The 19,027-nt window shown below is 51.0% G+C and overlaps 5 protein-coding genes across 5 annotated transcripts; 1 reads left to right on the top strand and 4 right to left on the bottom strand.

Annotated features, from left to right (window-relative positions):
- Positions 1 to 1,876: 1,876 nt before the first annotated feature.
- Positions 1,877 to 4,414, bottom strand: LOC128272160 (probable cytochrome P450 9f2). The gene is made up of 2 exons (XM_053009915.1): positions 2,119 to 4,414; positions 1,877 to 1,984 (listed from the first exon to the last, which is right to left on the bottom strand). The coding sequence occupies exon 1, from the start codon at positions 4,412 to 4,414 to the stop codon at positions 2,825 to 2,827; it is 1,590 nt and encodes a 529-aa protein (XP_052865875.1). The 3' UTR covers positions 1,877 to 1,984; positions 2,119 to 2,824.
- Positions 4,415 to 5,193: 779 nt separating this feature from the next.
- Positions 5,194 to 6,989, bottom strand: LOC128275223 (cytochrome P450 9b2-like). The gene has a single exon (XM_053013646.1). It carries the CDS (start codon positions 6,987 to 6,989, stop codon positions 5,400 to 5,402), a length of 1,590 nt encoding a protein of 529 aa, XP_052869606.1. The 3' UTR covers positions 5,194 to 5,399.
- A 1,243-nt stretch (positions 6,990 to 8,232) lies between these two features.
- On the bottom strand, positions 8,233 to 12,509 carry LOC128272561 (alpha-tocopherol transfer protein-like). The gene is made up of 6 exons (XM_053010387.1): positions 12,215 to 12,509; positions 9,756 to 9,850; positions 9,538 to 9,691; positions 8,737 to 9,041; positions 8,515 to 8,665; positions 8,233 to 8,442 (listed from the first exon to the last, which is right to left on the bottom strand). Exons 1-6 carry the CDS (start codon positions 12,396 to 12,398, stop codon positions 8,405 to 8,407), a joined length of 927 nt encoding a protein of 308 aa, XP_052866347.1. The 5' UTR covers positions 12,399 to 12,509; the 3' UTR covers positions 8,233 to 8,404.
- A 582-nt stretch (positions 12,510 to 13,091) lies between these two features.
- LOC128274022 (alpha-tocopherol transfer protein-like) lies at positions 13,092 to 14,389 on the top strand. Its single transcript, XM_053012105.1, has 6 exons — positions 13,092 to 13,272; positions 13,403 to 13,497; positions 13,562 to 13,715; positions 13,772 to 14,076; positions 14,138 to 14,288; positions 14,352 to 14,389. The coding sequence occupies exons 1-6, from the start codon at positions 13,092 to 13,094 to the stop codon at positions 14,387 to 14,389; spliced, it is 924 nt and encodes a 307-aa protein (XP_052868065.1).
- Positions 14,390 to 15,030: 641 nt separating this feature from the next.
- On the bottom strand, positions 15,031 to 17,055 carry LOC128273343 (alpha-tocopherol transfer protein-like). The gene is made up of 3 exons (XM_053011286.1): positions 16,620 to 17,055; positions 15,174 to 15,629; positions 15,031 to 15,091 (listed from the first exon to the last, which is right to left on the bottom strand). Exons 1-3 carry the CDS (start codon positions 17,053 to 17,055, stop codon positions 15,051 to 15,053), a joined length of 933 nt encoding a protein of 310 aa, XP_052867246.1. The 3' UTR covers positions 15,031 to 15,050.
- Between the last annotated feature and the right edge of the window lie 1,972 nt (positions 17,056 to 19,027).

Raw genomic sequence — 19,027 nt, 5'->3', positions numbered from 1 at the left:
GTTCAATAAGTTCGTAACATCGATAACAAAGGGCCCTGCTAGGAGCCTTGTTTTTTGTTATATTGGTACACTCTTCATATGAACGTATGTGAAGTTTCGTTTCAATCGGTCACTTAATTTTTTTTACAAGCCATTTAGTGTCGACTTGTCTCAGTATTTTTTACAATGGAAAAAATCAAGTATGGTGCAGTGATTTAATTTTTATTTTTGAAGGGTGTAGAAGCAAAGGAAAATTATGGACGAATATTGAAATTGTATAGCACTCTTTTCCTTCTGAGTTTAAACTAGTGAGTGGTCCTACTAGTCTTCGAGACGATCCATGTCAAAAACGTTAAAAAACAGACACAACCACTGGAATCGTAGAAAAAAAATAAAAATAAAGTGGATTTTGTGCATCACTGTGGGTGAGACTTGGGTCTATCACTATGATCCTGAATCAAAACAAGAGGCTAAGGAGTGGTGAAAACCTGGTTCTTCGGTTGCGAAACGAGTTCGTGTCCGAATTTACAAATTAAAGTCTCCTTGGAACAAGTGTTTTAATGTTCAGGAAGACCATATTGAATAATAAAGTGTGTTTCAAACCATAAAAATGTGTTTTTCTTATCGAGGCTAAGAACTTTTTGAGCAGCCTAGTATATGAAAATGTGTAAAAATGTACTATATGAACAACCGGTCCCGGGATTCGAACCCAGGCCAGCTGCGTGACAACCGGTCCCGGGATTCGAACCAAGGCCAGCTGCGTGACAGCGAGAGTCAAAATAAAATAAACTATTAATAGTTGTAATTATTAATAATTATTAATGCTAGTTGCCGAATATATTCCGCGGCCCTGAGAAGTGTTTCGCGCTTCGAAACGTGTCGAACCATGACGCGCGTAGAGGGCACCATCTGGCGGAGGCGATCGAAAGCAGCGTTCATAGCACGGACTCGAACCCGTTCGCGGTGGTTCCGAGCAAAGTTCCGAGCAGGCGGCGAAAAAGGGCGGCGAAATTGTCCTGCGAACAAGAAATCGAGAATTCCAATTGCAGCAAAATCAAATTTCGGATACACAAAATCACCACATCTATTGGTCCGCTATTGTTTCGAAATAATCACAAACTTTACACAAATTGCTTCCACAATAGGGAACATGTTTCGCGCTAGCCTTTTTGTTCAACTTTTAGTCACTTCAAGTCTTCTTCAGAAACTTACCATCGATTGTGGGAAAAGCAACAAATCGATTGGGATCACTCGCGAAACCCTTCCGGGCGCAAACGCCGGTTTGTCGAGTGTCTTCGTCGTAGAAGGACGAGTCCTCGCCCAGCGGGCAGCAGCGGTCAGTATGATGCTCCTGACCGAATTCTGCCTGTGCTTCGTAGAAACTTTGCATCGCTTCAGAGAATTTTGCCAACACTAGGAGGCTTGGTCAACACTCCGTCCCGTTTGACTTTCGACGCAGAAATGAACCGATCGGGACCACGAACACCCGGAAGTGTGTGCGCCTAGGTTCCGCGGGTCCCGCAGACACGCATCGCGCTACCCCACCCCTTTCCGGTGTGGCTCGTGCCCGTAAAGGTTCGTGTTAAATGAAATGATAGGGCAACTGAAACGCGTTTACTGTTTTATCTATTCAAATGAAGCAACGACCCGGTTATGCGGGTGGACTTACTGAACCGTCGTACACCTTGAACTTGAGCGAAAGCCGGCAACCGTCAGCGGCCGTTTTCCGTCGTCGTGTATGCGGCGCGTGTTTTTGATAACCCACCTGGAATGATTCATCACCCGGTAAAACGTTTCGGGGCCAATCCTTCGGTTGATCACTTCGAACGGGTCGAAGGATCTCTCCTTTTTTTAAATGGAATCATAACTCACTTGGGGTTGTTTTATTGGCTCGGCCGCGTCAAGGATTAGTGTGCAGCTGGCAGAGGTAATGATGGATCGACGGACAATGTTCTGCTCAAACCGAAAGCTGTTGATTCATCATCATGCGTTTCGAGCCCGACTCCTGTGAAATGTGAGGTTATGGTACAACAAGCTAAAACATCATTTCAACTCAGTCGCAAGTGCGAAAACTTTATTTCTTATTACTACAACGGTTTAGTCCGATGGTCCGATTAGCAAGAATGCTCCACTACTCACCCCAAGGTAGGCCACGATTGCGTTTGGGCTACGATAATAAATTGTGCCCACGGATGTATGGGTCCATTGCCTATAGAATTCGGTCCTCACATCCTCAGACACGGTTCTCCCTCGTTTGCAACTTTGTTTCATAATCAAATTTGCATACTCCATACCGCGCTTCACACGTTCCGGATGCTCGCAGGACCTCCAATCCGCGCTGTCGTTGGTTGTTCATTCTTCTGATCGAGAATTGGACCGGCAGATTATTCAATTGTTTGTTGTCACTCCTTTCGCCAGCCCGTCGGTTGATGTTAACCACATAAATGCACTCGAATATTAGCGTTCCCTGCCGGAGCACACCTCTTCTGCTCCGTCCACGTCCAAGCGCCAGCCGCTGAAACCCCCGGAGCCCGGGAGCTGGCCACTATTGGGAAATTCTCCGTTTCACACGATTCTTTCGAGCGCTAATCTCTTTATTCGTTATCGTTTATTGGGCCGTATTTCTAGCAATCGTTACCGCGCTGCACGCGGCTAAGGAACGTTCGGATCTGGCGGGCCGACTCCGGAACACACGCATACTCTGAAACCAAGCACCGGTCCACCGGACCGCCGGGCCGAGCAGGTGGGGCCAGGCGGTTACATTCGTGGCGTTTTCGGCGGGAGCCCTAGATAAGGGGGGCCCTCGGCCGGCTATCTTATCACCTTGCGCTGAAGGCGCGCCCTCTCAAATGTGGCGCGGTATCAGGCTCATCCAGAAGCCGTGCTTTGCGTTCAGTCCGGCCGACGTTTCGTCGAGCACGAGCGGGATGGTCAGCTTGAGGCCGGGCTCGATGCTGAAGTGGGACAGCATGTAGAACATGAAGCACTTGGCTTGCATCAGCGCCAGCCGCGAGCCGATGCAGTTTCGGTAGCCTTTCCCGAATGGAACGTAAGCGTCCTGGTTGATGCGGCACGGGTCCGCGAACCGCTCCGGATCGAAACGCAGCGGGTCGGGGAAGAATCTCGGATCGAGGTGAAACGATTTGATGGGGATCGAAATGTTCATCCCCTTCTCGATGGTGATCCGGGTTCCGTCGCTGTTGGTAAAGCTGTAATCCTTGGTGCACCGCCGATTCGTGAGCCCAAACGGGGGCCAGCGCCGCAATGCCTCCGATACCACCATATCCAGATATTTCATCTTCCGCAGGACTTCGTACGTTGGCGTTACGCCGTCGGGCAGCTCGTCGCGCACGGAGACGATCTCCGCGTAGAGACGCTGCTGGATCGCCGGGTTTACGGCCAGCTCGTAGCACGCAAAGCACAGCAGAGTGGTCGTAGTTTCGATACCGCCGAAGAAGAACGAAGCGGCCGCCGCCGTAATGTCGATGTCCTCCCATTCGAGCCGCCGGTCGTCGGGCTCTACCACCGGGGGCGGCGTGGTGGCCGTCGAGAAGCCGACACTCTCGAGAGCCTCATCTTCCGTTTGCTCGGCCCGCAGCTCATTCTTGCGGGCCTGCAGCAGCAGGTGAATGAAGTCGGGCCGCCGAATTAGATGCTGCTCCCGGTAGCGGATGTTGGTGGCGACCGCTTCCAGGTAGAACTCGTTCACGTCCTCGTACAGGACGCCCAGCTTCAGGAAGCGGTACAACCCGGGCAGGATCGCGGTCATCAGCAGCTTCAGCCCCGGCAGCCCATCCACCTTGGCCAACCGTTTGCCCTTCACGAAAAACTCGTTGTCACGGTCGGTGAGCGAATCCACCTCGACCCCGAACGAGATCGAGGACATTGCGTCGTTCGCGAGGCGCGAGTACAGATCCCGCAGCTCCATCGTGAACGGTTCGCCCGCCGAGTAGCTCACTAGCCGGTCCATCGCATCGCCCGCACTCTTGACCAGCAGCCCGAACATGTCACGGGTTTTGGCGCCCGTAAACGCGGGCCGCAGCCCCGCCCGGTGATGGCGCCAGCGGGCTTCCTTCGCGAAGAACAGTGAGCGCGCCAACAGGGGATCCGTTTCGACGGACAGATCCGATACGTGCTCGGAAAAGTGGTCAAAGTCACGGCCCGCTATCTGTTTGTAAAGCACCGGATCGTGCACCAGATAGGCCGGAGTGCGCAGCGTGAAAACGCCCGAGATGCGCGTGTCCGGGAACATCTCGTAGCCCTCGGACGCGACGTCGACCGCATGCTTTGCTTGCGTGAAGAACGATAGCACCTGCCCGAAGAAGGGCACCGGTTTCACGTACGGTATCTGGCGCTTCTCGAAGTAATTGTACGTCGCCACACTCCAGCGGTACAGCAGATACAGTACGGTCGGCAACGCCCAGTATAGGAACATCTTGGCGCGGGAGCAGAGCTCGCGGCCCCCAAGGTTGACCCCACACACAGATTCACCGAGAGACACACAGAGACCGAGACAGAGAGAGAGGGAAAATGTTACCTTCTAACCAAATCGACCAACCGAGTTAATAGTACGCGCGCGACTGAGCGTCAAATTGTTGTCGAGCCGCAAACATATCAAACATCGCGGCCACCACGAATACCATCACGACCGGGTACGCACACACGCGACTGCCGCGGGGGGGCGGTGGAGTCACTAGAGGACAGAGGAATTCGCGTGCCTAAGCTGGCCTTGGCCAATAATCACAGCCTCTTACATCATCCGGGAACGGCAAAGATAACGTGCCCGCTACGCTCTCGGCCGAAGTTGATGAAGTCACCGGCCAGTGGGGCTCTAGATATTTTCACAATCCCCCCAAAGGGTGGCGCACCATATGATCGGAAGTAGCGTGCGCGTCATGAATGGAGAAGTAGTAGTGCTGGGACTGATGTTGTTGGCATGATGTTGTTGTCGTGGTATGGCCGACAGTAATCAACGCAACGCGCGAACTAATGTTTTGCGGGGACCCCAACTACAGTACGCTTCAAATCGAACGGAGCAGCAACGAGTGGTTAAAGAAGGAAAGCGATATTTGAAGGCTCTTCAAGTGTTTGCCAACAAACGTTGGTCGGGAATATTGATTTACCTGAAAACGCCTGAATTGAACAGATCTTTTGATGAAGTAAACTCGAATGGAACGCGATTGAGCAATTCACTTTATTTGTTAGTCCATTAAATCTGTTGCTAAAAGAATGCAATACTAGCAAAGTCCACAGTAATTTGAATCGTAAAGACAGACGTTCGTTATCGGCTGACCCTGGCATTGTAATGCTATCTTATCGCAAGCAAATGGGATGCTTCTTCGTTTGCTCACTGTCTTCCTCAGCAGCCGTCAATCCGTCAATTGCTCTCCTTGCCACGTGCCGGGTATTCAAATTCCGGTCTATACCTGTTTCGGTACCAACTTCATCCAGAAGCCACCCTTGGCATTCAAACCGACCGAAGTTACGTCGATCACGACCGGGATGGCCATTTTGTGATGCGGTTCGATGGTGAAGTTGGAAAGCACATGAAACAGGATGCATTTTGCTTGCATCAGCGCCAAACGGGAGCCGATGCAGTTGCGCATACCAGCCCCGAACGGAACGTACGCATCCTTGTTGAAGCGCGCCGGGTCCGTGAAGCGCTCCGGATCGAAGCGCAGCGGGTCGGGGAAGAATTTCGGATCCAAGTGGTACGAATTGATCGGAATCGTAATGTTCATTCCCTTCTCGATGGTGATCTCCGTGCCATCGGTGTTGGTGAATGTGTAATCCTTCGTGCACTGCCGGTTGGTGATGCCAAAAGGTACCCAACGGCGCAGAGTTTCCGATACAACCAGGTCCATATATTGCATTTTCTGGAGCACCTCATAAGTCGGTGTTTTTCCGTCCGGTAACTCGGCGCGTACCTCATCAATTTCTGCCCTCAGTCGTGCCTGGATCGACGGATTGATGGCCAGTTCGTAGCTCGCAAAACACAGCAGAGTGGTCGTTGTTTCGATGCCTCCGAAAAAGAAGGATACACCGGCGGCCGTAATATCGATATCGTCCCACTTGAGCTTTACATCGCCCTGCTGCTGCACGATCGTGTGTGTTTCGGCGGTGGAAAGTCCGGCATTTTCCAACGCTTCGTCTTCGGCTTTCTCCGGTCTTAGCTCGTCTTTGCGGGCCTGCAGCAGCAGATGGATAAAGTCGGGTCGGGTAATTTTGTTCTCCTCGCGGTACCGAATGTTTTGCGAAACGGCGTCCAAGTAGAAGTCGTTCACATCCTTATCTAAGATCGCACATCGTAAAAAGCTGTACGCGTCGGGCAGGATTGCGGACAGGGCAAACTTGAACCCGGGCGCTCCATCAATCTTGGCTAAGCGCGCTCCTTTTGCGAAGAACTCATTGTTCGGGTCGGAGAGCGAGTCAACCTCGACACCGAACGAGATCGACGTCATCGCATCGTTCCCGAGCCGCGAGTACAGATCGCGCAACTCCAGTGGGCTAGGTTTGCGCTGCTGCGACACTACCAGCCGTTGGACGGCGTCTCCGGCACTTTTGGACAGTAGCCCAAACATGTTCCGCATCTTGCTGCCGGTAAAGGCGGGACTGAGGCCGGAGCGATGGTGCCGCCAGCGGGGGCCATTGGTGAAGAACAGTGACCGAGCCAGCAGCGGATCGTCCTCGAGGGAAAGTTTGGATATGTGATCGGAGAAATGGTCAAAGTCCTTGATGGCCATCTGCTTGTACAGAACCGGGTCGTGCACAAGATAGCGTGGGGTTCGCAACGTAAATGCCCCCGAAACCCGGGTGTTTGGGAACATCTCGTAACCCTCGGACGTGATGACGGTCGCATGTTTGGTTCGCGCAAAGAACGAGAGTAGCTGACCGAAGAAGGGCACCGGTTTTACGTACGGTATCTTTCGCTTCTCGAAGTAATCGTACGTCGCCACACTCCAGCGGTACAGCAGGAACAGTACCGCGACCAACGCCAACAGCTGGAACATTCTGAACACTCAAGCGGGTCACCGATTTGTCCTTCACGAAACCTTTGGTACATTCACGCCCAACTGCGGGAGCGCAACTGAAGATCCATCCACCGCCAGTCCGACAGATATACTGATAACAACGTGATTGAAACTACCACCAGCAATCCGCCATTGCCGCACACAAACCGACGTCGGATTTTACGAACTTTCACGGCGCGTGTCGTTGGTTTTCGGCGCAGGAGCCGTTATCACGAGCCGTAGCGGGCGCCACCGCGATAGAGGTTCGGTTTGTTGATGTATTGTACGGGCAATGATTTGCACAACTCACCGTGAGTGATTTGCACATTTTGCTGACCGGCCGGCCAAACAGGATTTCAAACAAAAGTCCGCCCGGTCGGAAAGTTTCGTTGCCTTTTTATTTTAGTAACCTATGACCGAGTGGAATTTTCCCAAGAATGACTGTCAATTTCATTGCGATTTAAAATAAAGGCGGTATCCCTAATTAAGGTCACCGGCCGGTAAGTTTTTTTTTCGTCTTCTAATTACGGCAGGAACTAGCAAAAAAGGACTCGAACGACTCCTGCTGGTGACACACAACTGGATCCTCCTGGATCCACAACTATTAATAGCAGTAGTGGTAGTAGTAGTAGAAGAAGTAATGCTGGTTAATTTTATTATAGGATCGCCCTCAAGTGAAAAATGTGCAACGTGATCAGAGAAACGATCAAAGTCCTTAATAGGCAGTTGACCCAAAAAGGGTTTAACGTAGGGTGTCTTTCGCTTCTCGAAGTAACGTCTAGCATCTAGAAGTCTAGCGATGGAGCAGAAATAGTAAAATAACTAACGTCCATGGCGAAAAGATTAAGGTTAACACTCTGTCGGACTTCGCTGTAGTTTTATACGTCAAGACGCTACTACACGAATATTTCGTAATCTCAGTTAACGCCTCGCGACATCATCACACCACCACAGCGATACTTGATGCTGGTAAACAAATCAAACGACGCTAACGGAATACAAAACAAAATCGCATTCCTTAACGCTACCAACACCTTCATCTGTCCGTGGCATTGTTAGACAAATACGTCTACAGCTTAGCTTTGTTGTGATGATTTGTGGGACCAATTTGATGATGCGTATGATGTTGTTGGTATGCGGGCGCTGCACGCCGAGTTTAGTGATGAATTTTGGTGGTGAAAGAAACGTTGAGTTTGAACGTCGGTCCGAGAACTAAATAGGACATTCGAAACTATTTCGCTATAGATAATTTATTAGTTTTAACGACTTAAATATGTCACTTCCCGTGCGAACGCTGCTCTAAAGCTAACTGTATAAAAAGTTGCAAGACCCCTAGATAATATCTCAAACTCCATTAGTCTATTCCCAGGCACAATGAAGAAGGTAACTTATCAACTCCGTTTCCGTGACACCAGTTAATCCTGTTTCCGTAAGTATCCGAAGGAGTTGGCAACTGCGAAAGGTGCAAAGCAATGTAATTCGTTAGCTAGATTTCCCCAAAAACAGATCTTTAGCCGACGCTTACGTTCATATTCTTTACGGTACAGCTCGAACATCTCCCCCAGGAGTGCGCCGTCGGTCTCCAGACACTCGAGCGTTCCACCGTAGTTGGGTCGCAGACACTTCGCATCGATGTGCGCCATCAGTGAGTTCCAGTCTTTTTGGTGGAAGAATAACTGTGAACGAGGAGCAGACATTCAGCATTACCCGCGTGTGTCGTCAGCAGCCACTAGCTCGCGCCGCTAACCCGTTTGCGGAGCTTCTCCGAGATGAAGGGCTTAAAGATGGCGAACAGCATGTTGAACAGGTACGAGTTGTTCAGAATGTGCACCGACTTGAGGCGCATCGGCGTACACTGCTGAATCCAATCGAGGGCCATGGCCGCAAACCTCGGCGTAAACTGCATGATTTGCGACAGCGACAGTCCTTCCATGTCCAGGATGACGATGGCGCCGTTCAGCTGGGTCCTTGGCTCGTACATGCCAGCCTCCAGTGCGATCTGCACCGCGCGGAACAGATCGTTGAGCGAAACGTTTGCCGGTTTCCATTTCTCTGTAGAAGTACAATCAGCGAATTTGTAGTGACGGAGCGATATGTTCGTTCAATTGCATACTTTTAGGCGCCAAACGATATCGCTAATCATTGATTGGAGATATCTACAAATCACGCACAAGTGTATACTCAGTTACGATATCTTTAACCCACAGTCGATCAGGTGAGCAAACAATTAATATTGACCCTCGGACCGGTGGGGCCAGCGAGGAGCGAACGTTTCCGTTCCCATGCACCAGGAAACCCCTGGAACCACCAGGCTGTCGGATGCTGAGTCGATGTTTTAATCGACCGCACAACAATTCATCCATCGAGCTGCGTCATCGATTCGCAAGATCAACGAACCGGCTTTTGGCGGAGTCCCGCCGACACGCACACATGGGCCGCGAAATTAGTCGAAAATCGGGTTCGTCGCTTCTCGCTAGACTCAGTTTTTGGTTTGCCTCTCATTGGGCCCGGTTTTGCTGCTGGCACCCTTTCCGTCGCGTCTACTTACTTCCGCACTCCAGCACCAGAATCCGCGAACCGTGCTGATTGCGCAGTGGCAGGAAGTGAACCAACCCTTCGGCGTAAACATGCTTCGCCGTCGCTGGGAACAGATCGTCGCACAGATCGGGATGCTTGTACCGAAAGCGATAGTATCGTTGGATCTGAAACGGAGTTGTTTGCGTTTGATATGATTCGTTCTCGGGGGGGCAGGGCACCATTACTCACCAGTTCGAATGCACTTTTTGCGTAGTACTTGCACGGCCGGAGGAATTTAATCATAAAGGCATCATTATCCATCGGAACATAGAGCGACTTCTCCTCTGCAAAGATAAGGGCCACAAAAAAGAGCATGATTACGAGCCGCGCCCGATCGACCGAAACAAAAAATCCCGGAAATCATCATCGCACCGGCAACTTGTGCGCGATCAAAGTCCAGCCAATTATCTGGGGCTCAGGTGGACTACATCTGACCGGCAGGTGGTCGGGCGAACGAGAGCAACGAGAGTCGGCAGCGTTGCGAAACTAGTGTCAAGTGCACGACCAACCGGCCCTGCGTGCATGTTCGTCCCCGTGGACGCACGTGACAAGCCAGAGGTTAGCAATTTTCAGCCACGCGATTATCATTAGATGCAGTTTTCTTCGAACAACTTGCCCAGAGCTCCTTGCCAAGGAGCATGCCCCAGTACCTGGGTAGTGCTCCGGTTGAGGTCAACAGGCATGCAAACGCCTACCATACGGCGACGATCGACTTCCAGAGGCACACTTTTAAACGTTCGAATAGGTTAATTGTCGCTTCGATAGATTGCGGCCGTGGAGGTTAAAGTCAACCGATCGGTCGATGATAGGGTGGCACCAGGCACTTGGGATGCAGTCCGTGTGGTGTACCGGTTCTGGAAAGGCCAGTTGAAGAGACCACTCCAGCATTACTTGATCTTGGCCGTAACGCCACATTCATCACCTGTGACAAATGTGCCGGAACGACTCGCCACGTTGGGTTGGATAACTCGAAGGTCAATGGGATGCATTCATTTTTATCGATTCCTTATTTTGCAATGCAGATGTCGGTGAGTCAATCTACTTTGAATGTTTTTAAAGGAAAACTTCGAATGATTCAAACAGCGCGTTAAGCGAATGAGTAAACAATACAGCCAATTACTTCACGTAATGTTTTGGGGTGATGCAGAAAAAAAAATCGACCATCAATCTTATTACGACCATTGTAAAAAGTAAATAATAAACGTAAACGCCACACCATCACCATCACCGTCTGTCGATGATTCATCTTCCTTCTCTTCGGCCACGAAGATCACGTTGACACACGCAATCTACCGGATCGGACCGAACCGGACCGAAGGGCATTAGAAAATCCCTTTTCATCTTCCCGGACGTCCCGGAATTGTGTTCGTGGCTGCTGAAAGCCAAAAAAACTAAAAAAGTCGGCCGATCGTGAGATGCAGAAAGTGTTTCCGTGCGTCATTCGTAACGATCAACGTTCGGGTGCGAAATCGGGTGCCAATAAAGCTACACGTGGAACGAACGATGCCGGGAAGCGTATGTTGTGATACAGTTGGGTGCCAAAGTCGTTGCCCTTTGCCAAGAGGGCCGTCCGGTGGAGTGCGTTTCCGGCTTACCGCGGTTGGGCACCGATCAGAGGTCTACTACGTGGCTTGTGTTTTCGCAGTGCAGGTTAGCAGAGGCGATTGTCGTCTGCCTTGATTGCCTAGCTCCATTACCAGCGATGCGCGAGAGGTGGAATAAAATGGCTTCGCTCGTTTCCCGGGTGCTATCGAAGCGTCATTACACTAACGATGTGGTTCCATGTACTACCGGCAGTACGGACGATGTCTCAGGTTCAAGTGCAGCGTCGGTTTTGCTGTCCTTCAGACGACGGCTCCCTAATGGCACTAAATTGTTGGTCACCTATTAGGTACAAATTGGTTGGGACGAGCACGGTACGCGATTGCGTTCTAAGCAATGATTCAATATCCGCTTATTAATAAAATTCAAATGACTAACAATTGACGAATTAGTCCGCAGGAAACGAATATCACTCACAAATCCGTTCCGTGTCCGCTATTGAGCTTGAGCTTCAGTGAAAGGATTTGCTTGACCTCAATGTTTGTCGAAATGAGTCTTATTATTCGGCGAATAAATTGTCGATGAATCGGTCGGTTGTCGAACGTTACAGTGAACGATCAATGTAACGTATCTAAACTCAAGGTCAGCTACTGTTTCAGCCTTGGATATTCTCGCGATCTCCTAAAATAAGCTCGTGGAAACTCGATATCTTTACAAAAGGAAATGGCCCACCTAAAGACCACCCGTCGTCGAACAACGCGTTGTTTTGTGCACACCTAACCTTGACCGCGGTTTTATAGTGTCTCGGTAATGGCGTTCCGCGTGGGTGAGATGCGCGATGACTCCGCCGGGCGTAACGCTTTAGATCCCCGTAATTGTTTGGCAGACCCTGAGCCAGGTGTTTCCTTCGTCACAGACGATGGCAACCATAAAAATGGATCAATATGCGCCATGCGCCAAATCCGCGATTGCGATTACTGCCATACTCCACCACACGATCCTCCCGAGTCCGGCCGTCCGACCGACTTATCGGCTCGGTGTCTTGAATTCTAATCACGCACGGGCTTGCACACACCCCTGACTGGCTGCCTGCCAGACTGGCATACCTTGCAACAGTGCACGTAGCTCCTGCATCGATTTTTCCACCACCTCCGGCGTTTCACGCAGCTCCCGGGCGGCCTTTTCCTTCGACTTGGCGTCGGTGTACTCGTCCCCTTCGAGCGCGATCCGGTAGCCCTTGCCGAGGTCCAAGTAGGGTACCTTGTTGTCGTCAAACTTTAGTGCAGCCATCGTGAATCAGTTGACCTCACCAAACGGCCACCGGAAATTCAAACCAAACTGAAGACGAAACACCGGCACTTTTCTTTGCCAACGAGTCACTTCACACGCGCGCGCGAATCGGTTTGGCCGACTTCTAGCGAGAGAATGAACTGCCAGTAAAGCGAGCGTCGTCGTTTTACTGTTCTCCCACACGATCACGATCACGATCACGTCTAAGAAATCGAAGAAAAGGCCCCGAGCAAACACGTGACACAATTCGAAATGGTAAGCCATTTGAAACGCTTTGCGCCTGAAGGTATGCAATCGGTGATTTCCTTTTTGCATACATCAGAGCCTTACGGTCGGCGAGCAGAGTTTATTTTAATCGGCAAAACTGCAAGCTGTTAGAAAATAACGCTGCGTACGCTTCTCCAACTGCCTCGGTATGCAAAGTCAATTTCTTCTGAACAATGCTGAGTGAGCCAAATGTTGCCAACGTTCTCTTTCTAACACCATAATCTAATTGCCTTCCTAAGAAAGCGAGAACGTGGATTTCGTGTGTCTTAAAACAAGAACCTGTTCTCTGTTCCTCTCATCCTTCAGCATTATTTCGCGGCGTACGATTGTGTGAGTAAAACATCGTCCAGCGGACGCGACCGGCTCGAATGAAATTCTTTCGCTCCTTGCCTAGCGATACTTTCAGTTTTCATTCACGGCTTCACGATGGCGCTCCGACTGGAAAATGTCCACGGACCGCGTATCGACTTTGGAAACGGCATCGAGCTATCGTTCGATCTGGAAGAGTACACCGATACGGCCGCGATTGGAAAGGCATCCCGTGAACTCCACGAAACACCGGACAAGGTTACGGCGTCCGTGGCCGAGCTCCGCGCGCTCATTCGGGGTAAGTTTCGCGTGGCGTCGGTTCATCGAACTGGGTGGCCGGCATGCGGCTGTGTTGGTGCCGCGGCGCTCCGATTGAAAGAACGAACAGCTGATTGAAAACGTTTACCGATTCGTCATTCGATTCTCAGCGGAACCAGGGCTCCGAGTGCCACTCGATAAGGATGCATTTCTGGTGCGCTTTTTGCGCCCCAATAAATACCACGCCGACAGCACGTTCGAGATGGTAACAAAACCTTATGTTTGAGTAGCAATTCGATCGTAATGGCGGTTTGGTGCATCGTTTCCAGATGAAGGCGTACTACAGAATGAAAGCGAGAGAAAACTTCATCCTGGACAACCTGTCAACGGAGTCGATCAAGAATGCGCTCGAGGATCGCGTCGTGCAGGTGCTGCCAAAGCGCGATCAGCACGGGTGTAGGATCATCTACAAAGAAATGGGAGGTAAGCGGACCGTGCTGACGGAGGCCGACAGTTCATTCACCTGCGTGTTCTTGTAGCCAAGTGGAACTGCTCCAGAGTGTCCTCGGTGGAGATGATCCGTGCCACCAACACGCTCATGGAGACGATCGGTCGTGAGCCGCGAACCCAACTGCACGGCATCGTGTACATCGTCAACTTCGACAAGCTCTCCCTGTCGCACATTGGGCAATTTTCGCCAAAATTTATCAAAACGATCGTCGACTTCGGTCAGAAGAATGCACCGTACCGTATTAAAGGAATCCACATCGTGAACAATGCGCGCATGTTCAACATACTGTTCAAATTGTTCCGACCGTTTTTGGGCAAAAAATGGAGCCAGCGTGTGAGTGTGCTACTCTAATCACTCGATTGCATTCGATTGATCTTAAACTGTGCTTGAGCAGATATTTGTGCATGGTGCTGATAGACAATCGTTGCACGCACACATCAACGCGGAGTGTTTGCCTTCGTTCCTGGACGGCACCTACGATTTGCCGGAGTACGACGGCGCGGTTGTTGGGCAGCTGTTGGACTGCTACAAAGACATGCTGGAAGGTGAAGTTGGCTCGAGTTGGGTTCTTTAGGATGCAAAGGATATTGACGTTGTGTTTCTTTCAGAATCGAACCAGTACGGCTATGTTGTGGAGGAAAAATAAGTGCCATGTACCCCACAGGACGACGGGACTTCGTGGTTTGGAACCAATAATGGAGCATCGTGTTAACGCACCTATGATATTTCTTTGTGTTTGTGATGCTCTTTTGCTACTATTTTAACGCCAAGTTCGAATCTGTTCGCAATAAGAATAAACCCCCGAAGTTATGCAATCCACCGTCCAAGGGTGCCATCGACTTTCAAATGATTTTATATTCACCGACGAAGACTGGAGCACAGGAGAAAAAATGTGTGGCACAATAAATGCAACACATCACCTTCCAATAATTGTTGCATCGAACGTGCGCCAAACCCAACAGCGGCCAATAAATATTCTTCTTCGCTCCGCTCGGTGTACGTGAACAACTTACGAGACGATAATGGCTCTCAACGCACGCAGAGCGAACCAATAAGACGCCGATGGCAGTTACTGTCGAAATCGATTTATTTCCAGCTTCGATCCGCGCGAACCGGCGTGAGCCGGCGTGTACTTAGCTATTTAGCATCCTAAGGTTAGGCACACGAAGCTCCAAGGGCGCGGCGGACCATCAGCGTGCACGTGTTTCCAAAAGCAATAGAGAAAACACAAACACTCGTAGCTCGCGCAGGACGCGGCGAAGATCACAGACGGACAACACAACGTGTGAGAGAGACCGATAGTTGGCTCAGTTGGAATTGCTCTCCTCGTACCCGTAGGCATCCAAGGCTGTGGAGGAAAAGAAACGAGAGAGAGACTGTTAATGACTGGGGCTGGGGCTGGGGCCACACGGTAAATGTCCGACGCTCACCTTCGTAGTGCTTATCGTAGAGCTGCATGAAGTCACCGAGCAGCTGACCTTCGCACTCAGGCGCATCGAGCGTCCCGCCGTACGCCGGCGGCAGACACTTCGGGCTGATGCACTTGATCAGCGAGCTGAAGTCGCGGTTGTGGAAGAACATCTTGTCTCGCAGGTCCTTCGAGATGAACGGCTTGAAGATCGTGAACAGCACATTGAACAGCATCGAATTGTTTACAATGTGGATGCTTTTTAGTTGCAGCGGACAGCACTTTTGGATCCACTGCAGGCTGACCATCGCGTGCTTCGGTGACGCTTGCGCTACGTGCGACATCGAAAGCCCGTCGAAGTCGAAAATGATCCGGATACCATTCAGCTGCACCAACGGATCCATCAGTGAGGCTTCAATGTTGATCCGGAACAGAGCCACCACGTCGTACATGGAGATCTTCGAGGTATTCCACTTGCCTGCCGGAGTTTGATGAAACGAAGCGGAGCGAAAGGACTTTGGATGAGCTCATGTGCTGCCACCGAACGAAGGTTACGGTCACGGATGAGAAAGGACGCACGCGGCTGTCCAAATAGGAAACGTTTTTTTTTTTTGGAATCTGGTAATGAATGTTGCGCGAAGGTCGTCCGGAACTGGCATCGTTTACCAGCTGATGGCGCCCGTTTTAGAGCGCCCGGCTAGCTCTGTGATGCTAATTTTATGCGCCACCGTTATTATTCATCAATTCAAGCCGGGACCTGTTTGCCGGACACGGTAGCGGCAATTGATCTACTTCTCTGACGATGATTAAAAGTCACAGAAAAATTTCCACCGCCGTCTGACGCAGCTTCGAGTCGTGCCGAACTTCTGGGAACCGAGAAGGTTCCCAGCCGGGTTTTGCAGTCGACGGTGAAACGCACTCCGGCAGACATTGCGCCACCATCGCCTGTCCGTTCTCCTCTTGAGCTTTCCGGCACAGCAATTACCAAACCCAATTACCGACTCGAGGTGTTGTTTTGTTCGGACGGTTGTGAAACAATCGCCAGCCGCGGGGTGAGCAATAACTGCTCGGTGCAGCCACTGCACTGCCACTGACGTGCACATGTCATCTCGCCGTCGGCCATCATAATTCATCCCCGGAGTTGGGCCGTAATGATAGGTACACCACAGTGAAGCAACCATAAAAACCCTTATAGCTCCGATCCGATTACAACCCGACCGACCCCCGACCGATTTCGAAACGTAACTGAACCGGAGTTCAAGGATTGTGTTGTTTGTTTCCTGGTCCTCGACACAGCCGGAATCGAATCAACCCCTTTAAAATCGCACAACCGAATGAAGATTATCACTTCGACCGACGAAAACAGGTTTCAACGGTTCGGAGCGCACAAAACCGTGATCGGCTAGTTATTGCGTCGATTTTCGACCGGCGGAACGTCGCCGGAAGTCTACCGGCAGCCATTACTTACGTCCAAGCTGCGTCACACAGATGCCACACCCGTCGTCGTCGCGCTGCGGTAGAAACGTCACCATGCCCGAGTCGTAGATGTGCCGGATGTGCGACGGTTTGATGCGACCCTCGTAGTAATCGCGGCCGTAGTTCCGTTTCATCGTGTACGTGTGCCGGATGCAGTCGAACGCTTTCGTCACATCGTACGCCAGAGGGCGCAGGAACTTTAGCAGGAACTTCTCGTCGTCCAGCGGGACGTTCAGCTTCCGTTCACCGCGCAACAGCTCCCGAAGTTGCTCGAGCGCTTCCACCTTTCGCTGGGGCGTCTCGTTGATGTCCTGTTTGGCTTTGCGCACCCACCGTTCGTCGGTGTAGTCGCCATCTTCCAGGTACACGATGTAGCCCTGGCCCAGATCGATGTACGGGTAGTTTTTTTCGTTATACTTGATCGACATTGCGGTGGCGATGGATTTTCTTTTCACTTCACGCGCCGTTGTTGCGCAACAACGCCGAAGGACGACCACTCTCTAGCACGCGAGAGATGTGAAGGAAAAGTGGTCACTCCGCACCCCGCACACAATTGCGGTCACCGGGTTCACTGGGCACTCCGAAAATCACTGCGTCCTTCGCGCGGCCCAGGCGGGTCGGAGCGAGATTTTTGGATTTTTGTTTTTCAAAACAAATTATTAAACGCGCACACACACACACACACTGGCGTCTGCCCGGTCACGGTCACGCACGCACCACACACGAGACGTTTGCGCAATGGTTTGTCGGTCAGCTTCTGTCGCAACGATCGCGACGCTCAGTTCCGTGTCGTGGTCCAGCACCGAATACGATCGCCTGGAACGGGCAGCTTCGCTTTATAGACTTCTGTGCGGTTCGGTGGCTGTGGTGCGGTGACGATCATCACCAACCTCTCTCTCTCTGTAGTGGTGATCGCCCCTTGGACCGCCGAGTGGGGTGGCCGAGTCGGTGCTGTGGTGACCTTTCGCCTGCGTGCTTCGGGAGCGGTTTTCGGTTTTCCGACCAAACCGGAGCGTACTTTTATTTGTTTATATCCGAAGCGATGTACGGGGGGGGCGGTACCCATTGCGCACCTGCTGCACCCCGGACAAGGCTACGCAGGTCGAAAGACTGCGAGCCGGCGGCGGCGGCGTAGGCGACGAACCTGTTGGTTGCGGTGGCGAACGCCCAAAAGCGAACAACCTTTGGCCCGCCCCCCCCACGCCCGGAGTATCAATAAACTTCGATGGATTGGCAATGGTCGTTTGGTTTTGTTGCTTTTTTCCTTTCATTGCCCGGGACTGGTTCCACTTGTTCCACGAGCCGCGCTGCGTGTGCGAAATTCCGCCACCAACCTTCGATCTTGATCGAGATCGGACGTTAGACGCTAAAGACTGTGGAGTGGCCCCGAATTTTCGATAGCCCCGATTGCATACCGGTTTTTGGCTTGGGATCGGCAGTCACGCGATGGGTGCCTGCCGGCGCGCCACTTGTTGTTGTATTGTTAGTCACCGATGTTACGCTAGAACGGTTGTTTGGATGGATTTTCGTGTGCTCTTCGGTTGTGATTTGGTGTCTTCGAGATGGCAAAAATAAGACGATTTGCTCAGACATCTATTAGTCGGCGTAAGAACCACGAGAAGATTCTCTGGCTTCCTCGAAACGACCTCTACACGATTTACTAAAATATGATTCTCCCTGTGGACCTTCATCGCCCAGAGCTCGCCAGTCGCGACTGACGTAGCGTAGTCATCATCGTGAGTTTGCAGAATCATATTTCATCCACGCGAGCCGGAAACGAACAATGTGGTGGCCCATTATTAATCCTAGCTTCTGCTGATCAGCGACCAGCGACCGGACATTAGGGTTATGGGGCGCTTGACGGAGGTAACTGCAACTTTCGCGGTGTGTGTTGGAGAGCGAAACGGAGCGCGGTGTCGAGCGCAAGGTGGCACGTTTTGTCGAGATAATCATCCAGCGAGCAACGATTATTTTTGTGATCACGTTTTGTCGCTAACTCATTCAGAGAACTGCTTATACAGATTACGTCGAATGAAAGGTTGTCCTTCCATTTAGACATCAGAACAGGATATAATCTTCAAATGAGGAATCAATTAATCAATTATAAACCTAATAAAATGCTTCGATTTCAAATATTAAGTATGAGTTTCATGTAAAAATGTTATAAGTTCAAAGTTATTATGGGTCCAAATGTTATGAGCAAAAATGTTCGTAAATATTTTTGTGCTTCTCTGTTTTTTACTTACGAATTTTGACAGGCGATAAAACGATGCAGAAGACCCAATGCTTTCCGATTTCTATAAATAAAGAAGTATTTTGCAAATCTTGGGACGACTTGAAAGCTCTCGCCAGATGAGTAACGCTGATTACCTACAGTTCAGAGACCGGTCAAGATTTTAA

Source organism: Anopheles cruzii, chromosome 3, assembly GCF_943734635.1.
Source record: "Anopheles cruzii chromosome 3, idAnoCruzAS_RS32_06, whole genome shotgun sequence".
NCBI lineage: Eukaryota > Metazoa > Arthropoda > Insecta > Diptera > Culicidae > Anopheles > Anopheles cruzii.
The sequence above is the reverse complement of the archived record's forward strand: the minus strand, read 5'-3'. Positions and strand labels throughout refer to the sequence as shown.